Source organism: Zosterops lateralis, assembly GCF_965231275.1.
Source record: "Zosterops lateralis genome assembly, chromosome: 5".
NCBI classification, from domain to species: Eukaryota; Metazoa; Chordata; class Aves; order Passeriformes; family Zosteropidae; genus Zosterops; species Zosterops lateralis.
Window position 1 is genome coordinate 50,690,798 of NC_139766.1, and position 24,766 is coordinate 50,715,563.

The following is a 24,766-nucleotide window of genomic DNA, read 5'->3' on the forward strand; positions in this document are numbered from 1 at the left end:
GGCCAATCGCGCGCGGCCCGGCGCCTTTACCCGCCCCCGCCCCGCCCCGCGGTGCGGCCGCGATCCGAGCGCTCTAAGATGGCGGCGGTGGAGCCGGTGAGTGCCGCGTTCCCTTCTCCCGCCCGCCTTTCCCTGGCCTTCCTCCCACCGCATCCTTATCCTATTCCTCCTCGTCGAGGCGCCGTTCCGCCGACTGCGACGGGCGAGGGCGCGGCGGGTGGGCGGCCGGGCGGGCAGGAAGGCGGCCGGTCGGTCGGGGAGGCCGGCGAGGAGCGCACGCTCGCAGGGGCCGCGGCGGGGGAGGGGGCGGCGGGCGCTGTGGCTGTGCCGGTGCCGTGGCTGTGCCGGCGCTGCCGCCCGGGTAGGGCGGGCGCGGCCGCGGCTCCGGTAGCGCCCGGCGATCGCGGGTCCGGCGGCGCCCATTGTGTGGCGCCCCGCCCGCGGCCCCGGCGGGCGCCCGGCGCATGTGGCGCGGTGGGGGTGGCCATGTTGGTTCCCGCCGCCGCCGGGCCGGGCGGGCAGCGAGGGGCGGCTCCTCCGGCGGCGGGCACGGGCCGCGCTCCCGCCGCGCTGAGCCCCGCCACAGGCCTCGCCGGGAGCGGGCATGGGCTCGGTAAGTCTCCTGGGGCAGCCCCCGCCACAGCACGGCTGGTGAGACTGGGCAAACGAAACCGTCCTTGCCACATCGTGTCATCCTTTATTCAAAGATTTTTTTTATTATTATTATTTTTTCTCCCAGACCTTTTATGATAATTCAATGCTTTTTTTTGTTTGTTTTTTGTTGTTTCAGGTGATAAATTGTGTTCATGGTATTAGGCTCGGTCTTTAGAAACGTAGCCCCCAGCCTGCACTTCCATAATAAGCTGGAGCAGCTGGAAGTGATCCAAGTACAGTTGTTATTCTAATCCCACATGGTTGTGTATCGTGAGGAGAGGACAGCAGAAAACTCTGTTAGAGTTTCAGGAAAACTCAGCTAAGGAGGGCTGGTCTCTTGGTGCTGTGCTTACCGGCTGTGAATAAATAGCCACTGTGCTGTTTGGGGAGGATTTGTAACGTTTAGACAAAGTGAAAAGAGTTGAAAATCCGTGATTTTAAATAAAGACTAATTTTGCCCTTTTGTGTAAGGGACACTGATTTTTCTCTTAATGGTTTTCTTCTGTGAACCAAACTTCATATTTTTACCTCTGAGGAAGAGATTGAAGTTGGTTAGCATTTATAAATTGCGTGGCAGCAGTTCTGTACAGGAAGAGTGTCAGTTAAGAGGGCAGGGCAGACCACCAGCAGCACCTTCCCATGTTCTTCAGCCAGGGTTAAACACTTGTTGTCACATCCAGAAGCTAATCTTTGTGTTGTTGCCTGCGTATCTAAAGATGAGGGTTTCCTCTCAGTGCAGTGCTTTGTGGTGACTGTGGAGCTTAGTAGGAATTGTGATAAATAATTTGTAATATGGTCATTAGAAATTGAAATTATTCTAAAGGCCTGAGCCTTGTGACTTTCTTCACTGTGCTGCTGGCTCAAAAATTGTCTTTGCACCATTTTCTCCATTAACTCCATCTGCACATTGAGGTGGATCCAGGCCTAATGCAGCAGAAAATAAACAGTTGATTTTGCCTTGCTGTGTCCCAGCAAGATTGATTTCCCAGGTCCAGTTCACCGTGAGCAGTTGTGCTGAGTCCCTAAAAGTAGAAGTTGGGGCAACACTCACAACAGTTTTAGTAATTAACACAGTTGCTGAATGTTGTGCTGTAGCTGCAGTATGTTTGCATTCAGGGGTCAGCTACCACCTGTGCTTGCTTATTTTCAAATTGGAGTGAATAACAAAGTCTTTGTTTATTGTCCTCATAGGTGGCTCACTTCTGCCTAAGCCTGAAGTTAGACCTGTGCAGTGACTGAGGTCAGAGGTGCACAGAGTTGCAGAAATACTGCATGCTTTGCAGCTGAACAATTTAATTGCCTGTGTGGATAGGGATTACCTCTTCATCATAGGGAGGCCTTTCTGTTGCTCACCTGCAAAATCTGGACCTGGGTTTGTAGAGTTGCCATCTGTGATGCTTTCCTGGTGGGGGAATGTGTCTTGGGAAATGAAAATACAACTGAGTATGGATCGCTTTTGGTTTTTTTAATAGAGGCTTCTACAAAGGTCAGTGATGTTTCTAGTACTGTCATGGTTTTAAAAGTAGCATACACTGAAAGCTTTAAGAGGCTTGAAAAACGTTTCAGATTCAACAAATACGGAAACTTGAGTTTAGAGTTCTGTAGAGGGTCCCATAATAGTTATCAAAAAAGCAAGGTTATTCTAAATAAATACAGCCCAATCGCATAGGGGTTTACTTCTCCACTGTAGGGAAGACTTAAGCCTTTGCAACACTGACAGGTTAAAACTCTCAGGTTTTCTTGTAGGTCTAGGTTTTTCTTTTAAAAATATTCAAGATTAGTTTTTGAGAATATGCAGAGCTGTCACCTGTTAGAGTACTCATACAGCCTTTGAGGATTAAATGTGATCAGATAACACCATGCAAAAGTCCACAAAGTCAACAACAAAACCAGTAGTAATGCTTTAGTAAGCAGTAGTTTACCAAATGTGACTTAAAAGTGTAGCTGCACAAAGCCTGTAACTTCTAGGTGCATATAAATCTAATCCTTCATTTTGCAAGTTGGAAATGGCATCATGGTTCTTCTATACTTTTGCATAATGGCAGTTATTGTTATAAATGCAATTCTTGTAAATTTAACTCCTTTTTTAGCATAAAACAGTGACGTTTCAGTTATCTGTAATTTGAAAAGTGCTTGTTTGAGAAGGTAATCATACACAATTGGGAATCAAAACTTTATTTAAATGAAACTATTATCTCAGGAGGTTACAGACATAGTGATGTAGGACCTTAAAATTGTGGGAAGTTTATAATAGCTCCTAAAATTCAGTGTAGGCTGAAAGATATTTATTTTGTATTATTTGCAGACAGTTAGTGTGTAAGTTTAATTCAGCTTTAGATTTAGTCCTGTTGCTGGGTATTTCTGCTGTAAAAGTCAGTGACCTGCTCTGTTTGAAGTCAGTATAGCACTGATTGCATTTCACTGAATTGTGAATACAGTTGCTTGCTCATTGCATTTTTCTGAAATGATACAGGATATATGTATCTTTCCTGCTGTTTAATAATTGAGAATATCTATCATAAGCTTTTGAATTGTAAATAACATTTCTGAGTATGGAGCTTCCTCTGAGAGGAGTGTGTTGCACATTTTGTAAATTTTTTGAGAAACACTTCTCTGAAATTTTGAATAATTATACATTTCACGCAGCATATAAAGTACCAAACTTATTTCAAAGAAATGCATAAAAATAGCATGTGAAATCAAGCTGTTTCATTTACAGGTCCTATCTGCAGGTGTGGAGGTAGATGGGAAACTTTTGATGGGAAAATGTGTCTGTTTTGGCAGCTTTGAAAAGATTAGATTGAATGTTGAGGAGGTAGAGGGGAGAATTAAATAAGGGATGTTGGTGGAGTGCCTGCATCATGAAACAGGAATGCAAAGTTTAAATGTGTATTAATGTGACTTTTTCCTCAGATAAATTCTTTCACTTTTGAAATATTCTATAGTCAAGGTTAAACTTTATTTTAGAAGCTGTTTCATTAGCTTGTGGTAGTCTTCATTTCTAGAAGTTTAAAGCCCGTTCCTCTGTAGGACATAGACATTAGGAAGGTATAATTGTGTGATGTACAAATGTAAGTTGCTGTAACATGGCTGTTGTTAATGGCCTTAAAGTGCCAGTTGTCCTTGATTCTGTGTAGTGAATGTAAGGCAGAAAAGTTTTAGCTGTTGAAAAGTCTTTTTTGTGTTTTGTTTCTTTTATAGAAGTTCTCTTGTGCTCTGTGCTGTTTGTCAGATAACCTGTATGTTTGGCATCCTTTGCAATCACCAGTAATACATCCAGTACTTTTTTTTTTAAGACCTCTCTGGACCATGCATACCTTCTACATTAAATTCTTTTCTGAAGGTTGAATGTGTCTTAAATTTTCAGTGGATATGAAATTCTATGCTTTGTTGAACCAGGGGCTCAGTACATTCGCAAGACGTTGGAGATCTTTTGTGTACGAGTGTTTGGGGAGACTAAAGGCTTTTTATTCTTTGAATCATCTGGACTGTTCTCCCCAGCAGTTCTGGGAAGTTTTCTGGTCTGAGTGCTTTAGAACTGACAGAATGTTAGATGTAGAAACTCGTCCCATGGGTAGATTTTGTGTTCCAGTAGCAAAGGCAGCAGCAGAATGCAGGCTGGGGTAGGAGGTGTTAGCACAAGGGCAGTTTGGTTATGGCAGCTACAAAAAACACAAAGATACTGAGGTAGTTTGATATTCCTTGAAAGCTATTTGCTAATGCTGGTTAGAAGTTTGTGAGTTAAATGGTGAAAATCGGATGAGTATTTTCGAGTTTATATTACCCATTTTGCAGAAGTCAAGAGAGCTATAAATAGCGTATCTTTTAAATATTCTTGAGATGGTATTTCCTAGAAAACCTTTGACCTTGGAGGAAGTGTGTTACTTTTTTACTTAGTCTCTTATTCTGTTCCCCTGTACTTGTTGCACTTCTGTTGTAATTTGAGAAGATGGCACTCCGGTAAAATCAGGTTCCATGTTTGTGATTGCCTTTCTGAAAATCTGGGGTGTTCTGAGTAATGATGAATGCAGTTTGGATAGTTGCTCCCTATTAGGCCTTGCTGTGTCACAAGTAGAAATACTTCCTTTGTGCTGCTGACTGGAAAGCTACTTCACACTTTTAAATTGGTCACAGGTGGCTGTTAGTAGCTCTATTCCAGTTGCTATTAGATGATTTTTACCACTATACATTCATTCCACAGTTGTGTGTCAAATCACTTGGTTTGTTTTCTTACAGGATGTAATCTTTGCTTGTGGGTCTGCTTTAATTTTTTTTTGTCCAGAGTGTTTATAAATAAATAGCTCTCGAATTTTGTACCAGGAAATTATCCTGGCTGTGGTGTAGTAGCAGTTACCTGCAAGAAGAATAAGGACCAGCAGATAGGAGAAATTGTTTTTTCCAAGACATCAGGTAACTGGAGCATGAACTTTTCTTCTTTAGGAAACCCTAAACAAGAAGGTGAGAACTCTGGAATGTAACTTATTTTGGTTTAATGCAAGAAGACTTGGAAAGCCTCTTCCACTAATTAATTCTCTTAGCCTTCACCAAGAGTGCTTAATGGTGCTGGGCTGTGTCCTTTTGGGCAATAATTGTCACACTCCAACTGGACTTGCTAAACAACTTCTGTGGACAGCTAATGACATGAATGTGGTTTGGGCAGCATCTGAAAACCCTTAGTAAAACCTCAAGCTGCTTGTTCTCCTTAATAGCCAAACCTGATGAAGCAGTTTTTACTGCATATGCTCTTTGTTTCCTGTTCTGGTGACGTGCACACCTTTCTTTGATATGTTGGTCATTATGTGCTGTGGAGAAAGAGTAAATAACATCAATTAAATCTGCAAGTGTCAGAATCCAAGTAATTGCAGATAGAGAGTCATTAAATGCTGAGTAGGCAAATGCTTCATGGACTTCTGCAAGATGATTCCTACATCAAAAACTATATGAGTAGTGAATAAATGTCACTTAATTATGTACTGTCTTGTGTATGAGAACTGGGATTGGCCATGTGAAGCTTTCCAGTTTATCTGGTAATACTACCCTATTTTATTACTTATATTTTAAAAGCAGCAAACTCACTGGTTACTTAGTGTAGAGTCAATTTTAGGTTAAAGAATACATTAGTTATGAGCAATGGTAAAGTGTTGTGAAGGATTTTAAATAAAGTAGGTCAGAAACTGCTGGTGGAATCAGTCTGACTTTGGTTAATAGTGTTGCAGTTGCAGGGTTTCAAGCTGTGAATTGCTGAAATGTAGATAGTAACATTAATTCATGTGGTATTTATGGAATAGAATTCTATGTGATTTCTTGTAGAATTTCTTGGTTACCAGGACTTTAAGTGGACTTTAAATACCAATTAATGAGCTTACATAGTTTCTATTTGACTAAAAATGAAAAGTCCTTTGGTATACAAACATTTCATTTTGGTACTCAGAATAGTGAGATAAAGGTAAGATGAAAGGAAAGAGGGGCTGATAATGATTAACCAGGCAAAAATTAAAATGGTTCTTTTTCCTTGATGGCTGTGGGAAATAGAATGAAGTAAAAATAAGCTGCTTTGGCTTCTCTCTGAGACAAGCCAGAAATAATGGCTTTTAATAATAAGTTCTGCTTTTAACTTTACACCTGTAGCTATTCTTGATGGGGCAGCCTGGTGCTGAAAAAGTGTTCTGCTGGCATTGTTTTTGGGAGGAGTGGCACAGTCCTGGGTCAAGGTCATGGTTAGTTGGGCCTTGGAGCTGAGCTGTCATTTTCTATTTTGGACAGGAGCTTGAATAATGGTTAGTCCAAGTTTCATCAATGCCATGTAGATTTCAGAATATCTAAAAGGACTTGATATTGTGGTGGCTTAAGTAAAATGCTTGTGCTGAGTCAGATGCCTTCTGTTTGTCTAAAAATAGAATTTCATGTAGATGTGTGAAGGATGATAATCAGTGTACCAGACAGGTGTTGAGCCTCATCGCATTTTTCTTTTTGTCTGGATGTGCTTAATCCTTTCTAATGTTGTCTTTTGTTAGGAGTTATGAAACAGTTCAGCCGTGCATGTGCTCAGTGGCTTTGTATTGATTCTTCTGCTTTTTGTGGTTGTGATAATTCTGGAAGAGTGACCAGGGACACTTTGGGGTTAGCTCTTTGTATGTTAAAAGCTAGTTGCTGAGCAAACATGAGATTCTCAGCTGAAATTGGTTTTGGAAGATACTCTGCATCTGCATTCAGCAAGAGTGAGTCTGTTTGATATTAAAGTTCCTAGTGTAATAGCATTTGTAAATCAGTTGTGAATATTGCATGTCACAACTGCAGAGTATTGTGACTGAAAGCAGCTTTATCACAAAACCTAGTGTTATTCCAGAACATCAGCAGGATTTTTCTTGTAGGGTTATTATATTTGCACATGGAACTTTTCTGAATTTTCTAGTTAGAAGCCCCTGAAGGGGCCACACTTAAATTTTAGTTGTCTATACTTGTTTCTTTGTAATATAATACAGATAAGTGAAGGAAGGAGTATTAAAGTGCTTCTTTGATGAATTCTACAGCTTTTGTGCTATGTCTGTCTTGAATTGTTCAGTGGGATGGTTTTGTGTGATTAAAGATGAATGATACCAAAAATAAGTGGGGGTAACACTAGAAATTCTATTCTAGATAGAATTTGAAGAACTCACTGGGTTTTTTTGAAGGTCTGCTTAGCTTTTTATAGTATTACACTGAAGGAGATGTGACAGATTTTTCAACACTGTGTTTCTGTGGGTTTTTTAGTGATGATCTCTTTGGGGAATCCTCAGAAAGTGTTTAGTTTTATTAAGAGGAAGGGAATTGTGCTGTTGTACTGTAAATCAAAGCACTGGCCAAAGTGCTCCTGTTAGATCTCTCTGCTCTGAATGCAGGTACCTGTGAGTGTTCCAAAATGTCATGAGGTGTTTTTCTAGGTGGGCTCTTAAACTAAAGCACATTTGATTATTTTCAACCATAAAGGAGTAACTTCTCTGATACAAAACAGAGTATCACACTTAATGCTAAATATACTGATAATGAAAAGAAAATCCCTGTTAGGACAGATCTTTAGGTGTTATCCAGAAGAGTTTTCCAGCTGGGTCTGTGAAGATTGAACAGTGTTATCACTTCAAATTCATTCCACTTTTCAACAACTTTGGTGTGATAATATGTATGTGGAAGCCTGAAGTAAACTGTTCCATTAATTAAATTACTTAACATTACTTAATTCACTCCTATGTTATTTTTTCTGTTAAAACCACAAAGTTTAATTTTTAAATACTTCTCTTATATTGTCACATTTGGAAATGTCTAGAGTCTTTGGGTCTGCTGTAGTTAGCTTTTATTTTTGTTACTGAAGTGCTTTTTCTTCCACAGGGTCAGCTGTATAGGCATCTTTGTGTTAGCTCTTGGGAAGGAAATCCAGTCCTCATTCTGTGTTTCTGTCATATTCTAGCATGGATTGTAGATTAGGGAGGGCTGGTGGTAACTGGCGGGGACACTTGGCCTCACAATAAAGCTTTGTATTCCCTGGTTGGAAGGAAAGGCATTAGAATTTCAAACCTGACACAGTGTTTTCTTGAACTGAATGACAAGCCTGAGGGGGTTTGCATATGGAGAGAATGTAATTTACTACTTTATTTTAAAGTATATTTAACATTTCTCGAGCCATCTCTAGCTAAAAAGTTGAAAAAATAACTCTTGAAATCAATCTAATACATACTAAACCAGTAAGTACATTTGTTTCAGTTGGAAATTTGAGAACTGGTGCGTGTTTAAATTCTGCTATTTGGTTCGTGATGGCGTTCCAAATACGAAGATAACTACACACTGGCTTGGCTTCTTGCTCCTTGCAATAGTTGGTTTTAGGTCTGAGAATTTTAGTTTTATCTTCACTTGTATTAATAGATTTTTTTCTAAATAGCAGGGCCTGTACACCTGTTTCAAATGATGCTCTGTCAGAAGCTGATAAAAATAATTTTCATTCTGAAGTTACTGCTCTCTGAATTTTAGATGTGCATATTCTAGATAACATAGACTGTATATTTCTGACATAGCTTTCGAAACTATTGCAAAATTAGACAAGTATGTATAGTAAACAATTTTGAGAACAAATTGCCTATGAAGCAAATTACTGAACAGCGGAATTCAAATTCCTGCAGTTAGAGTTGGGCCTGTTTAAATGTTGAGGAATAAAGGGCTACAAATGGTGCTTCCATTATGTGATTTGGGCCTCTAATTAAGATAAATTATAGGAACTCTTAGCTTCACCCTTTCTGAGGTAACTTCAGGGAACTAAATGACTTAAATAAAAATTGGGAAGGAATGTATTAATAAGTCTCTTCTTCAAACAGGAAACCACTCCCAACCCCCAACCTGCGGAAGAGGAGAAAACCGAGCCAGCACCTAGCCAGGAGGTTGCCAACCCTGAACAGTATATCAAACATCCACTACAAAACAGGTAAATGGCACAGAAAAGTGATTGTATTTTTTCCAGGGATAGAAAAATGCCTGTGGCTTGGCAGATCTTGTCAACCTTACGTTCTCTAGCAGTATTTTGGGAGTTCTCAGGTGGATTTTTTAGGATTTTTGCAGTGAGGTTGCAGAGTAAGGAGAATCTCATCCACGTGTTAATATTCAGGGTCTTCTTCAGACAGTTAGAGAAGCTGACAATCTTTGCAAGTTTTCAAAATGTGGCAAGGTACTTTGAAAGAGCATGGCTTTGCTTTCAGCTAGAGGCAAGCAGCTTTTGTTGCATTTGTCTGGTGTGTTTTAAGAGGCTGACACTGAGGTGAAGCTGCTGCCCACTAGAACTGGAAAACCTTGCATTCTGCCTTGTGCTTGGGTAAATGAAGGTGCCAGTGGTAAAAACTTGTAGCTAAAATTATATTTCAAAGTTAGTGCAAAGTTCAAGCCCTCTTACAGCTTCAAAAAGACCAGCCTGGAAATAATTTTCTCTAAGTGAGCTGATGAGTTACTGTGGAATGCTCAGCACTTACTGTTGGCAGGTGCCTTTTACCTAGTGATACCTTACTCTTTTTCTAAGTTTTGAGCAAGTGTGGAAAATAATGCTTTCCTGTAGTGCTCTGCTGCATGTATCCCATTTTCCTTGCTGTCTTTCAGCTTCTGTCCTCCTCTTTACTCTAGATGTTTTGATTTAAATTGATGCTGACACTTCTTTACGAGGGGTAGTGAGGCTATTACTGGAAAGGAATAAACTTTTAAAACTAGGTTTGAAATGTCAGGAAGGGTCTCAAAACAATAGATTGACACCTAGTGACTTAAAGATCTCTGCTGAGAAGATAAATCTAGTCTAGTGCTAACCTGAGTGTTTCAACACTACTGAAATGATCAGAGTGGGCAAAAAACCCCTGTTTGATGCCCCATTAGGTATCCTCTTCCAGCATTTTAAATTGCTGCAATGATGCATTTTAGATTCAGAAAGAGCAGCTTTGTGTGAAAGGTTGAATTTTGTCTTGATATTTGTACTCAGATGATTTTTTTTAAATTTAGTCTTGTCTTTATATATGCTAATTTTAAAACTTGAAACAATCAATTTGTGCGGATTTGAGGTGGTTGCCATTAGTAAGCTTAATGCAGCTTCCATTCAAATTTATGCTTTCCTAGTATTTGAGTGCTTGGGAAGCTTTCATGTCATACATAGCTTTGGAGTGATATAATTTGCTTATTTAACTTTACAGGGAAATTACTGGCTGGGGAGCCCAGTTTGAATAGTTTGTGTTGTTTTAGACCATAATCAGTTGTTTGTGGTAGGGGAGAGCAGTTTAGCAATGACAGCGAGGAGAAACATCTGAGGTTTAGAGTCTTAAAAGAATTCCAAAGCTATTTAAAATGTTTACCTAATGGATTGATAGTTTGCCACAATTCGTGTATTAAAAGTACAAATGTTGTTGGTCTGTAAAGAATTGATCAAGTATCTTACTGATGAAAACTCACCTCCATGCTCATAATATATTAAGATTTGCAATTAGTTTGAATATAACAATAGAAATAATTACATTTTCAATATACTTTAATTTCTAGATGTTTTTATTTTGCTCTCCTTTAGATGGGCACTCTGGTTTTTTAAAAATGACAAGAGCAAAACTTGGCAAGCAAATCTTCGTCTTATCTCAAAGTTCGATACTGTTGAAGATTTTTGGGCGTAAGTAAAGATTTTTTCAATCTGCACAATAATTCTGAGATTTGTTCACAAAGCTAATGTCCAAGTCAAAAAAACTACAAAGTATTCCATTAACTGCAAATTCTTGTGTAATCTGAAATATTTGCAAAATTGAAGTCTGTTGAAGAAAATGTGAATGGAGAAGTCCTTCATCCTTTAAATGCTCATTGTCTTGCTGAAACACTGCAGCACTGCTTATGTGTACATAAGAGACATGTAGATCATTTATGTCATGTGTACATGACAGACACACAGAACCTTTAATTTGCAGTAGCTGTCTCATAGTAACATGAACCTGAAAGTTCTGGTGGTCAACTGGTTGCCTCTTCAATGACTCCACATTTTCCTCCTTGATTAAATTGACTGCTGGCTCGTGCCACATGTTCAAGAGTGCCTGAATCTGGAGCATAGTACTTGAGATTCGTACAGATTAATGGCATCCTTGAAAAAAATTCATTAGAGGTTACAGAAGAAATGACTTTTATTCTAAGTCTGTGAGAGTGGTTAGGCTCCAGCAGTAATAAAAAGCCTTCAGAGGTGAGCCTGTGCTTTCCAAACACTTGCTTCAGTCAAGATTTTTGCCTTCCATAATGCCGAAACATGGATCAAATGCAAGTGCTGTAAAATTGAGAGTGGAAAAAAAAAGCATTATATATTTGACCTTATTGTTTCATGCTACATTGAGTGGTAGGGTTCTTATTTTTGTTGCATAGGTTTTTTTTTTTTTTTACGTGATTCTCCATGGAGGGAGAGGGGGTCTGAGTGTAGTAGTAGGGACCCATCAGTGACCCATTAGCACTGGGAGAAAAAATGCTTCAGCCTTTTCAGTAACTTTATTGGTGTAGTTCTGACAGAGGAATGGAATTCTGGGCTTGTAAGCAGCTTTCCTATTCCTACTGTGGGGTGACTGCAAATTGTGGTTCACTCAGCTGATGTTGGTGGGGTACGTGATGGGCAGCTGAACTGTTTGAAGCTCACTGCTAAAGCTGGTTAAGGGTAAGCTTTTGAGCTTCTATAACTAAGATAGTCTTGGTAATTAAAAAGTGCTTAATCTAGATGTCTGCAGTGAAGGCATAAAATCAGCCACCAGCAGTTAAGTTTCACCTCCTCTGTGGCTGGAGTGGGAAATAGGTGTGTCATTCTGGGGAGAAAATTTTAGTGTCAAGGTAAACTTAAAAGAGGCAAACTGTTAAACTTGTAACTGGTGTTATAAATTCCTGTATGTAATTTCTCATTGTTAGAACGTCACAGTAGTCAGTTTTCTTTTTCGTGCTGAACTATGCCTCAGTGTTAGTTGGTCTGAGGCTACACATTGCTGCAATATGTGCAGGCCTCTTTCTGAAGTGTGACCCTAACAGTGCAGGGGTGAAAAAAGGCATCCATCTGCTTGTTTGAGGAGGAGACACTATGTAGTCATTTGATTATTTTTCTCATTTGCACAGTTGTAAATTTAATTCTGAATATATATTTTGTTGTCTATCATCTGTTCTTGCCTTTTGAGTGTTTAATTTGAGTTATCAGGCCTACAACATTCATACCTAGAGTGCTGTATCAAATACCGAGATTGAACATTCCTCCTAAAGAAAAACTCAGCAGTGACAGCATCCCTAGAAATATAAACAATTATCCTTATTCCATAAATGTGTAGAATAGACATGGACACCGAGCCTGTTGCCATGAAAGCTCAGTGACTTATGTTCCTAATAACTTTGAACTTTAATTCTAAACCTTAGAACTAGGTTTAAAAGAAGTTTTGGAAATGAGTTTAAAAACAGTTGTGGGGTTCCCATTTCATTCTGCTGCTTTAAGCCTAGAACATCTTAATATTGATACTTTTAGATTGTTAAAAAGTACTTAGGAAATAGAGTTGCTTCTGAAATAATTTTATTGCTCCTTAATTTTTGGGCTTTGTTTGGTCATATTTAAGAATTTTATACTTTAAAACAATGCTTAGTTTCTAATCCTACTTTTTTCCCTCCAATAGTTTATACAACCATATCCAGCTCTCTAGTAATTTAATGCCTGGTTGTGACTACTCGCTCTTTAAGGTAGGCTTGCTAATATTTTTCTCTTTAGTTTAGGATGTTGATGGATGGTTTCCTGACTAAGCAAGACACTGTCCAAATATTTCACTTAACACATCTAGGAACACGGTTGGGAATGTCATAAAGGTGTGGGGGTTTTTATTAGAAAGTCCCAAACGTGCTGTCTGAAAATCAGGTTGTCACTACTTCTGAAACTGCAAACACTTGCTTTACCACATCACAGACAGTGGATTTTAATCTGTGGCTATTAGTCTTCATTCTACGTTTGCCATGTTTGTGCAAACAATTAAGCGTACATTTTTCTAATGTGGAAGGTTTTCCAGCTCTGTCACTTGATTTGAAATGACTTTAAATGTCTGTGGGAGGCAGCAGTGTTGTCCAGTATTCCTTATGGGTACTACTAGCCAGTTGCACAGTACTCCTATTAATTTTTTTACTACCAGTTAAATGCTGTATTATTTCAGCATGAAATAGGAAAGTGCACCCAACATGGACAATTAGAACGTGCTGAGGAAATGTCCAGACTAGTGAATAGGAAATGCTGATGGGAAAGTTGGGGTGGAGGTCTGAATTGGGGCTCTAAGTTAAACCCTAACCTCTTGGTAGTGCTTCTATCATGCAGCTTCCTTTCTGTATTCCAGCACCTAAATTGTCCCTGGAGTGTTGGTGCCTGGTTCCTCCTTGGCTTGTAAAACATAGCCATAAGCTGGGGCTCCTCAGCAGGTTGTGTGCACTGTTTGTAGACCCAGCGTGTAGGTTTATGGTAAAGAGGTGATACTGCTTGGGTTTGGGAAGGTAATGGTATTCTAGCTGGCTGAGAAACTTTACTAAAATTTTAAGAAGCTGTAGGCTCTTCAGAGATTGGGGTATCTATGGATAATGCCTGTATTTTTTACATGAATCCTTAATTTGTGTTTTAAGTATGTGTATCTGTTCTGTGTTTACATGTCATCAAGCAGTAATAGTTATATAACTCCATGGAACAGGTATAGAATTGGCAACTGTTTCAGGCATCTGGGCAATCTCTCACTGCTGTCCTTCAGTTGTGACCTCTTAAGAAGTCCTCTTAAAGGTGATGAAGTAGTTTAAGCCCCGCAGCTGCCAGTGAGGGTGTTATATTTAAAGTGAGCTGACACCGCTCCATCCTGCGTGTTGAACACTTTGCTTTCAGCCATAAATTCTGTAGTGCAATTCTTAGTTGGCAGTTCTTAAACAGAATTCCTGTGTCTAGACAATTGCTTACTTTTTTAATGATTTTCTGAAGTGAGCATAGCTGGTTGATATGGGAGTAGTAGCTGGCTGCTTTGCTGTATCAGCACATGCAGAATCATTTAATTCAGTGCAGGGCCACTGGCAAAATGTGAATCAGATCTTGCTTTGAAAGAATATCTTGATTTTATTAATTTCTTTTTTTCCTTTCCAACAATGAAAACCTCTTATTTTCACCTTGTGTGTGAAAGAAGTTGAGAGAGACTGCCAAAGGTGTCTGTTTCAGTGAAATAATCTGTATGCATAAGTGAAGCACTTGGCTAATCTTGCACTGAGTGCAAGACATAAAATAAGGACTCCAGATAAAATTAGCAGCTGCATTCTGGTTTCATGCAGGGCAAAGCAGGTGGTTGTCTTTGCCTGTTGCCTCAGAATTTTTTTAAATACAATATGTAGCTAAGACTTGCTGGACTGTGATGGTTCTGTAGAGCTAAAAATTCATTAGAGTGCGCACTTGTTAAGTTGCTTTGGAAGTCCGATACTGGTGAGAGACAGTATTTCTGAACATTTGGGTCTTAAACTGTACACTTCTTTCTTAACTTACTGTTCCAGTTATCACTGATCTTTTTGTGGCTCTTTAGGAAAAATAGAGATGGCATCTGATTTAACTTGTGGCCTTTCTTTGCAGGATGGAATTGAACCCATGTGGGAAGATGAAAAAAACAAGCGAGGAGGCCGATGGCTAATTACACTAAACAAGCAGCAGAGACGAAGTGACCTTGATCGCTTCTGGCTAGAGACAGTAAGCAGCAGTGGCAGCTGAGGAGTCTTGTGTTTGTGTGAAAATACATTTAACTGATTTGATATGTGTGCTACACTGTTCTAGCTTCTTGGCAGCAATGTCATGTATGGTTTTATTGACAGGCTGTATCTGAAACCTGTTTTTTCATATGGGTGTATTTGGACTAATACTTCCTTGTAATAGGCAGCAAAGGGAGAGTTCTGCAGGACAGATTAAGCTTTTCCCATGTAATAAACAGAACATTACTGTTGAACTAATGTGAAAATAATACATTGTCTTGAGTGCAACTTACTGATTCAATTGATAAAACAATTTGTTTTACAAATAGTTTTTTTAAAAGTGCATAGTTTTCAGGTTTTCACTTCGTTCAACAAGGGACTTTCAGATTTTTTTCTTTCTGTATTAATCTTAATGCTGGGATAGGCAATAATAGCACATTCATCCTCTATATACACACCATAAAAATACCTTTTTTTTTCCGTTGCTGTTATATCTTTGGAGTAGAATTGAATGGGTAAATTCATTTCTAGTGTGGATTGCAGTACATGTATTACAGGAAAATGTGTTGTCTAGGAACTGACTCAGAGTAGCCTAAGACAGTCTAGCGTGATCTAGGATTTAGGGACATGGATTGCAGACAGGACAGCACACAGCAGTCTTGGCAAATCTCTCATTTTTGTCCTTGTTTTTGTGAGAGGCAGGTAGTGTTGCACCCCTTTGAAAGGGAGAGATGGCCTTGAGAATCAAAGCAGAGATGTCCAAAATGTCAGAACTTTCAGGATCTTTATAGTCACTGTAGCTGTGATTTGAAGAGAGCATTACAGTACTGGGCAGTGTGACTGCGTGTGAGCAAGCTAACATCCTGCTGCATGTACTTGGCCTAATGCATGTGTGATCCTGACTGCTAATAGCCATTACATATGGCTTGGAAACATGTAGATAGACTGTGTAAACTGAAGGCTAGAGGGCTCTGCTTTTTGCTTAGCAGTGAGCAATGGCACAGAGCCTAAATACCCAGGTGACTGTGATATGTGCCCTAAAACAACCCTGTCACTTTTCATTTCAGTAATTATATGAACCAAGTTTCTACAATAGAAATCAAATCCTTTATAACTCTCCTTTGGAACAAATTTTTATTATAATATAATGTTAACTGTAAACTACACTTCATTTGAAAAGATGTTTTTCCCTGTTGTGCAACCTTCATAAAAAATGTACCTGAGTAGTGTTTGTTGAACATGGTAGTCATCTTTACTTGTATGTGAACTAAGATGGTTGATATTTTGCATGTTTATGTGTGGTTTTATCTTAACCATTTTTGGCTTCAGTGACTCAGTGAGTATGTGCAGCCTGCAGTTGGGTGTAAGATTTAAAGAATGTCTAGTTATACCCGATTCATTCATTTGCACACTGTGTCCTTTCTGTATTTCCTTGAGTAAGCCAGCCCTTGTGGGTCAGATAGGTACTGGAAGACCTGCTTTATTTGAAAAGTTGCAAACGTTGAATTTCCACATGTTGCAAGTGATACCAGAAAACTGGTCTAACAGCAGTGTATTTAATGTACTGTGGAAGTGAAGGAAACAAGTGTCCATTTCCAGATTCAGTGTGCAGAAATTTTTTTTTAATTTGGCATAGTCTAGGTGAATCTGTCTCAAGCACAAGAACCCATTAGTTTTGAATATCAGGATTACTTGTTTTACAAGTGGCAAGCTGAGGGCTTTAAATACCACTTTCAGAGTCAGCATGTTGCACAGGGCTGTGACCCTGCTCAGTCTGATGTGCCTGGCCAATTCCAAGCTTCACTGCTAGAAACCTGGGAGGAAGAAACTTGTGTTTCTTGTGCACCTGCATCAGTGCATTGTATTAAACCCTGTTCAGGCAGGGTAGTAGGCATCACTGATGCCTACTTTAGAGTTCATGGAAACGCTGAAGCTTCCTGTGTCAGTAGGAAGTAACATTTCATTAGATAGTACTTATCATCTGGTTGTGGTCAGATTTACCTCTGAATTGATAGACTTCAGCATTGAAGTTAAACCTTATGTACCTGATGTTGTGCACATAGTCCTTGCTAGGCTCTTCCTGGGTAATGGATGGAAACACCTAAAATTTCAGATTGGTCCATCTGTGTTAAGTGTACTGTAAAAAGAAGAATATAGTGCTTTAGTTCTTCTCTTGTTTTGGATTGGGAGGATGGGGTGGAAGACAGCACTGGGAAAGTGATCAGCTGTGTCAGAACTTGCAGCAGGTGGCAGAGGAGGAGGAATGGAAAATTCAGAATAGAAGGAAGATGCCCTACTAGAGTATGTTCACTTAGAATATTTGCAACTTCAAGAAGGCACTGCAATAAATAGAAAATGATTGTTGTATGGCAAGTGTCTGTAGGCTGTAAAATGTGTTCCTCAGTCCCTGTGTACACTTGAGTGCTTGCCTACAGAACAGGATTCTGACTCTGAACTGCTTTCTCTTTCACAGCTGCTGTGCCTTATTGGGGAGTCATTCGATGACTACAGCGATGATGTGTGTGGTGCTGTTGTTAATGTTAGAACTAAGGGTGATAAAATAGCAATATGGACAACTGAATGTGAAAACAGGGATGCTGTTACGCATATAGGGTAAGTAACATGAGCGGCACCTCGGCTGTGGGAAGTGTGACCATGCACATAAAGCCAGTTGGTTACATAGGGAGCCATTCCAGGCAAGTGGAGCCTGCACAGGGCTATATCCTAAGCTTAAGTAACTGTGCCAAATTGTCTTCAATTCTTCATTTCTAAACCACAGTGAAGGTAGTACAGCAGTACAGAGTAGTCACTAACACATGCCCATACACAAATCTTGGCAAAAAACCTCATTTCACAATGAGCCATTGTAACTAACAACTGTAGGTAATGTGCAGTCTGTTCCAGCCTGCCAGTTTGTAAAGGGTAGTCAGTAAGAGCAGAGCGTTGATAAGATTTTTTTCAAGAAAAGTGATGCTTGCAAATAAGATAGGAAAGGTGCTGCAAATCTTGAGCAGAGAAGGATGTATTTAAATTTGGGAAAAAAAAAAAAAAGCTGTACAGTGATGTTCTGTGAAGCTTTACAGGTGTTTTCCCACACTTTGCCTCTGTTTAAGTACCAATAAAGCAATGCTGAGATTCATGGGTTATTTGACCTGTGTAATAACATGCTATAATCTTTAAGTAAGCAACAGTAGTTACCTCAAATTGAGTCTGTGCTGTAGAAAATGCGTCTTCTGCTCTAGTGTGTAGCAAGTATTACTAATTACACAGTTAGTATTTACACAATTATGTGATTACAATTACTAATTACACAAGTATTTCTTGGATTCTGTAGTACTGATGCTTTGGAATAACTTGATGTTAAATTCGTCATTGTAGGCCATTTACCTTATGCAAACCAAGAAAAATAGTCATCTTCCTGGCTTAGTGCCTCTGTCTTAAGCCAAACTTTAACTGTCAGGCATAGCAGTTTACTTGTTTCACTAAGATGGCTCTTTTGACATGTGCCCCTTTTGGGCCTTTAAGAATCTGTCTGCCTTCTACTAACAATTTTATTATACAGTCATGTTTTCAGGCTTCAGTGGTAAGTGTTTAATAATAAACAAGCAAAACTGTGGTGTTCATCTTCTGCTACCAGAATGTTGCAATAAACCTAGTAGGCATCAGACAGCATTTTAGAATGGTATTAACCATTAACTAAGGAGTTAACTTCTTTAGAGAACTGTGAAGAAGTTAAGATTTTTGCAAACTGACACAAGGACCAAGGTAAGTTATGCTGCCTGCTGGCTCCCATGTTATGCTAACTCAAAACAGGAGTGGCCATTAGTGAGTTGCATCTCACTCTGTGCTAAGGAACACTCTGTTTGTGTCTGAGGCAGGTACTGCTGCTTCTTTCTCTTCAGACATAAGATCCAAGCTGGTTTTTCTTGAAGCTTCTTTTGGGTAAGGTGCCCATCACCAGGTCAATGGGGGTCTGCTTTCTATCAGTAGGTAAAGGAAAGACAGCAACTCTGGAACCACAGTGTATGGGGTGATTTAAAGTGTCTGTTCCATGGAATTGCTGTTTTCTTTGGTTCAGGTGACTTTATCATCTCAGTAGTTCTGGAATTGTGAATGAGTTCTTCATAGCTGTTTTCTTTCTGTGTTTGGAAAGACAGCTTTCTGGTATTAATGATACTCACTTGAATGCAGTATAGAGTCCCTGCATTTTGCATTTATTTAGGCCTGTTAATTATTTTTTTGCAAGAGCTTGTCCTATTATATGTGGTAGGTCATTTTACGAAACTGTAAGTGGGTTTTAGATGCAATACACTAGAAAAAGCATATTTCAAGTCCTTTATTTATATCTGAGGAATTGTTTCTAAATAGGCAACTCTTTTTTACGGTGTCCACATATCTTAAAAGCAGGTGTCCTGATCCTAATTCCTTCCTAAGGACTTTGCTTAAACTGTTGTTTTATTTCTTTTCCTCTCCAGGAGAGTATACAAGGAAAGATTAGGACTTCCTCCAAAGATAGTGATTGGTTATCAGTCCCATGCAGACACAGCTACTAAGAGCGGCTCCACCACTAAAAATAGGTTTGTTGTTTAAGACGACACCTTCTGAGTATTCTTTCATAGGAGACTGCGTCAAGCAATCGAGATTGGGAGCTGAACCAAAGCCTCTTCAAAAGCAGAGTGGACTACATTTAAATTTGATTTCCATCTAAATGTTGCTAAGATTTGTGAGAAGTCTCATTCGCCTTTGTCTTGTACTTCTTTGTTCGGTTTTTCTATTTTGGCCGAAGTAACCGTTACCAATCGGAATTTTAGTACACTTCACCCCCCAAATCCTTAAGTGTGTTTCTGGCCCACTCTGTCATAGCTTGGTAGAAACATTACTATTGTAAAAAATTAATTTCTTTATCCACAGTATTCAGAAAAGAAGTTGCATTTCTGTACCTGCAGGAAATTACTCTGTTTTACACTTGCATTGTATGCAGTAAGATTTCGCTGGTTTGGAAAAGAGTATGGTGCATACAGTTTTCTAGCATTTTTTTATACAGCATCATCTTTGCTGTAACCTATGCTGATGGCTGCTAGATTAATTTATTTGTTTTCCCTATTTGATAACATTAGTGATATTTTGATTTCACTTGTTTTTGCTCATGTAACATTTGGTGAAGAATCTGGGAATATGACAAAGGTGGAATAAACATTAATTTTGTGCATTCTTTGGTAATTTTTTGGTTTTTTTGTAACATCTAAGCTTTGCTACCGATTTATGCATTTCAGTCAAATCAGTGATCTTTTTGTGTGATTTCCTGAACATAAATGTGGATTTTTTTTTTTAATGTAACACCATAATTTACATTCCTTACTAGAAATAGTATGTCTGTTTTTGTATCTTAAGCTGTATTTTAACACTTTGTATTACTTAGGTTATTTTGCTTTGGTTAAAATGGCTCAAGTAGAAAAGCGGTCCCATTCATACTAAGACAGTGTACAAAACTGTAAATAAAATGTGTACAGTGAATTGTCTTTTAGACAACTAGATTTGTCCTTTTATTTCTCCATCTATACAGCAAGTATTTGTACCTCTTGTGACAAGGCAGTCTCTACTGTGGCTTCTATTGTAGTGTCTTCCAAGAAAGAAAGTCTGGAGCTATAGTCTGTTGAAACTTTTAATAAACCTATTAGATAGCACGCTAAATCAAAGTGGAATTATATCAATGTGGCTACTGTTCTTTTTTAGTGCTTGGTCTAATTGATCATGGCTTGTTTTGTTTCTCTTTTGACTTCTGTTTTATGCCCAACCAAGAATTTCAAGGGTACACAGAAAGCTGTTTAGTTTCAGGTAGGAGCTACAGTAAAAGTGCTTTAGCGAGTGATTCTGCTTTAAGGATATATAATGCATAAAGTACAAGTAGAGCCATACTGGACACAAGGCTACAGATAAAAGTATGAGTATCTAGATAGCTTGCTATTACTATGTCTGACTAATTGAAGCTTTGTTTCATTGTTTGAAAGTTACTCCAGGAGAGCTGTAAGTTCACTTGGAAGCTCACAGGACAGAGGATATTTTGAGAGTGGAGCTCATTATTTTGAGCAAAAGATGAGAGGCTTTTTTCTTTCCACCTCTTAAAGCAGAGCATGCAGCAAAATCAGTGCTTTATTGCTGATTTCTTACTTTTTTTAAACTGTGAGGTACTTAGGCTCCATAGCCCTGGCAAGATCTTTTTCTTCAGCGAAGTGTCAAGACAGGTGCTTATTGGGGTTTTGATCTTTGTGATAACTTATTAAAGCAAGTTTAGTCACTGGCAGTGAAGCTTTAGTTGAATCTGCCTGATGAAGGCACTGAAGTGTCTGTGTGCTGAAATAGACTTGAACACTTTTCTTGCACATTTGATCAGAAATGTGTCATAAGGAGCATATCAGACTATGCCGAAAATGTCTGGATCATTATTACAGCTGTTAAATAGAAACACTTAGAGTAGACATCTCTATCTAAAGATACTATGCCTTCAGTATTGGTCATTAGCCAGGGTAGCTGGTGAGCATGGAGAGAGCTGTCAAGGCTGTTTGTGTGCTGGTTTCTGTGGATTCTCACCTAACTGGTTGCCTGTCCTGATTCAGCAGGTGTGCAGAGCAAGTCAGGTTTGTTTAATAGGCCCATTGATAGTAGAATATAGGAGTCCATGCCTGTTCCCAGCTTCAGCTACTCATCAGTAATGCTTGCGTGCATGGGAATGTGAAGATGAATCAGCCTCCCGAGTGGTGACTGCGTGTGTGTAATTTGGGAGCACAGTGGCCAGGCTCTGTCACAGGAGTGTCACTGGAAGCAGTGGTAGTGCTGCCCTTCTGTAAAGAGCACTGAGATTACCCTGAGTGCCATTGTGAGAATTGCATAGTGTTGAGTTTGTTCATTTTGCTATAAGACTGACCTGAGTATTATTTAGGGTAGCAGCATTTTGTTCCTCTAAAAAGCGATGAATAGATTTTTTTGGTATAGCCTCAGGTTTTTGAGCCTGAACCTATTGAAGCAGCCAGTTAACTTGCCTGTAGTGTGAAAACTGCAGGCATGTTGATTTGAGGCTCATTGCTTTCACATAACAATTGCAGTGTTTCTAGAAGACTTTAGAGGAAATTAGCTGGCATGGTTGCTTTATCAAACATACAGCCTATGCCTTTAATTAATTTTTAGAGGAAGCAAATGACCACAAACCTTGTTTTCTCCAGCTTGCAAATCACTTTGTGCTGCATACTAATGTTCTTCTGATTATAATGGTGTAGTTTGTATTTGTGTGCTAAGGGAGAAAGCTGAGAGCTTTCCATTCTGCGTATTAATATAACAGCCACAGGCTCAGGAGAGGACAAAGCAGTAAATGTTGTAGTATCTTGCATTGATGCAGAATATTCAGTGTCATTAAACTCCCAGCTAACAGGGTGGCTGTTGTCAATGTGTGGTTTTAGTAAGCCTGGGATGACTACAGAGTAAATGTCTAAGGCATCTTTTCAGAAGTGGGGTTATGTGGTACAAAACCAGCAGAGCAAGGAAGGGCAGCAGTAATTGCTGTGCTACAAGAGGTGTAAGAATGTGCCCATATACAGTGGGCCTACAGTGAAGATGGGGCAACAGATGAGAAATATGTGTGAATTGTCAGCTTCTGGGTATACTGTTAAATCTTGGGCTGTGCAATGCTTTTCATTGTCATTTCTGTTTGTCCTGCTGTGCTGTCACTGTCTTGTGTATCAAGTTGTCTCTAGCTCAGGAAACTTAACTTTGTTACCTAAATTCTGGAAATTTGGGGTAGCGACTTTTAGCCAAGCTTGAAGTGAGTTCAAAGCTTCCATCCTACCTAGTGGAATCGTTTCTTAATAAGTTGCTTGGAAAAAGTACTCAACTCCATTCTGGAACTCTTACTTAATGCAAAAAAAAAACACCTAAAAATAACCTAAAACATTGCATTTTACTCTCTGGAAGTGACATGGATCTTCCCTTTGCTATGTGACCTCCCACATTTCCAAGAAGCTTTATTTTTGAGTCTTGGCCTGATGGTTTTAAAACTAGCTTTTAAGAACATCTTGCATTCAAGTACTCTACCAGACAGTTAAGCTTCATAGTTAAAACCATAAAGCTTTCATGCTGCCTGGCGCTTAACTTTTAGATGACTTTGCCCTCTTAAAAACAGACAGTGGTTTCTGCAGAATTTTTTTGTGAATAGGTTTTATTTAGGTCTTAAAATATCTTTTTTTAATGCAGAATTTATGCCTTTTCCCATTGGACAAGAAACAGGCAAATGGAAATTATATGAGCAGGAAAGAAATAGGTATAACTATTTCATTTTGAGACATTTCATACCTGTCCATCTAAATTCTTTGGAGGGTGGAAGTGCAGAGTACATGAGCAAGCGGTATGGAACCAGTCCTATGGAAGGTATCTGCTACACCTCCATCATTGTGTCAGAGCTCCAGGAGCTGTTCAATCCCAAAGGCTTGCCGTTTTTGATCTCTTTGTGAGACACCCATTCACTGCAGCTGCTTGAACAGATTTTCTGTCTTTTAGCTCTTAGAAGTTTTGTATTCTGCTGGAATTTGTTTTCTGTTGTCTGACTCTGGCACTGCAGCAAAGCCTTTAATAAGCACTTAAATTCCTTCCCCTGTGATAAAAACCATAGTCACTCTTCCTCTTGCCTGGTAGCTGCCTGGCACTTTTCCCAAAAGACTATGGGATTCCCTCCTAGCCTTTCAGTTTTGAAATAAAGCAGGCTCTGATGTCCAGAGCTAAATGTGAATTATGGCTATGCACATGATGGTTGTTATGCTTCCCAGCATTAACTTGTTATTTTGTGTGATGCCTTATATGTAAAAACATCCTAGCTGAAGTCTGCTGGTATCAGTTTGCCTGCTAACCAAATGTAATTCAGAATTATTATTATTTTTTTATTCCCTGCTAGTACTGAGCGTGTGACAAGCTTAGCTGTGAATTTGTGGAGTTTGAGTGCGTGGGGTTTATGACTGCCTATGCTTTTCTTGTCTCCATTTTTCTAAATCTTGATGCTTTTCAAGCCTTACTAAAACATGTTTAATAAAGGGAAAAATTACACTGAGTCTAGTCACTGCTTTTTTTAGTCACTGTGATACCGTGGAGAATTCCAGGTGTTGCTAAACCCAGATAAAGACGGTTTGTGACTTCTTTGGCATAATAATCTGCTTATGGGATTTCATTTTTTTTATCTCTAGCCATGTAAGTATGATAATAGTGAATATGATACTTGAAAATGTGTGTGAATATATCGTATATAAAGCAAAAATGACTCATCTATTTTTTCAAAGTAGAAAACTGTTTTGTTATTTCTAAAAGGTTTCTTTGACTTTCTGTAATGAATTATTGGATTTTGCTTACAATAGGTAGTTTAGATCAATCTTTTTTCCTATGTTGTGCCTATTATTGTTATCAAAGAGTTGGAGCCAACCTTATAGGTAAGGTTTGGCATTCTTTGAAGTAAAGATAGTTTTTGAGCCTTATCTTCCTCCGTATGTACAGGGTAGTTTATCCTAGTGCATCTTGCCCTGAGCCGTACAAATACGCAGAAAATATAATGGGAAATTGGAAGGTACTACTTTATTTCTGTAGTTTGAATGAAAATAAAGTTTCTGAGGAACTAATGTCTCAGCTTCTTGACTCTCTATGGGATGTAGAGAAATGCAGATAAAACAAAAATGAGTATGGAACTACTCTGAATCCTGTGTTTGTTTTTCAGTGTGGAGCTTGTGTGTCACTGGGGCTCCTGCAGCTCGCCCACACATCAGCCTTGATCTAGAGAAGAACTGGTGTAACACGATTGCAAAATCACTGCTCTTCCCTTGTTTACCAGAGTTTCTCCAGTAGGAAGGAGTAGTCCAAATAT

At 39.2% G+C, this 24,766-nt stretch overlaps 1 protein-coding gene across 2 annotated transcripts; it reads left to right on the top strand.

Moving 5' to 3' along the window:
* Positions 1–34: 34 nt before the first annotated feature.
* Positions 35–24,524, top strand: EIF4E (eukaryotic translation initiation factor 4E). 2 transcript variants are annotated; one of them, XM_083861532.1, is made up of 7 exons: positions 35–96; positions 8,994–9,100; positions 10,709–10,804; positions 12,807–12,870; positions 14,765–14,878; positions 17,351–17,490; positions 19,353–24,524. In XM_083861532.1, the coding sequence occupies exons 1-7, from the start codon at positions 79–81 to the stop codon at positions 19,465–19,467; spliced, it is 654 nt and encodes a 217-aa protein (XP_083717658.1). In that variant the 5' UTR covers positions 35–78; the 3' UTR covers positions 19,468–24,524. The 2 variants fall into 2 exon arrangements, with proteins under 2 accessions (XP_083717658.1, XP_083717659.1); XM_083861533.1 differs by lacking the exon at positions 35–96 and adding an exon at positions 452–613.
* Positions 24,525–24,766: the final 242 nt, after the last annotated feature.

Excerpts from the sequence above, each read along its gene's own strand:
- EIF4E (XM_083861532.1), top strand. Across the intron at positions 9,101-10,708 it reads AAACATCCACTACAAAACAG|ATGGGCACTCTGGTTTTTTA; the intron begins GTAAATGGCACA and ends GCTCTCCTTTAG. Across the intron at positions 14,879-17,350 it reads ATCGCTTCTGGCTAGAGACA|CTGCTGTGCCTTATTGGGGA; the intron begins GTAAGCAGCAGT and ends TCTCTTTCACAG.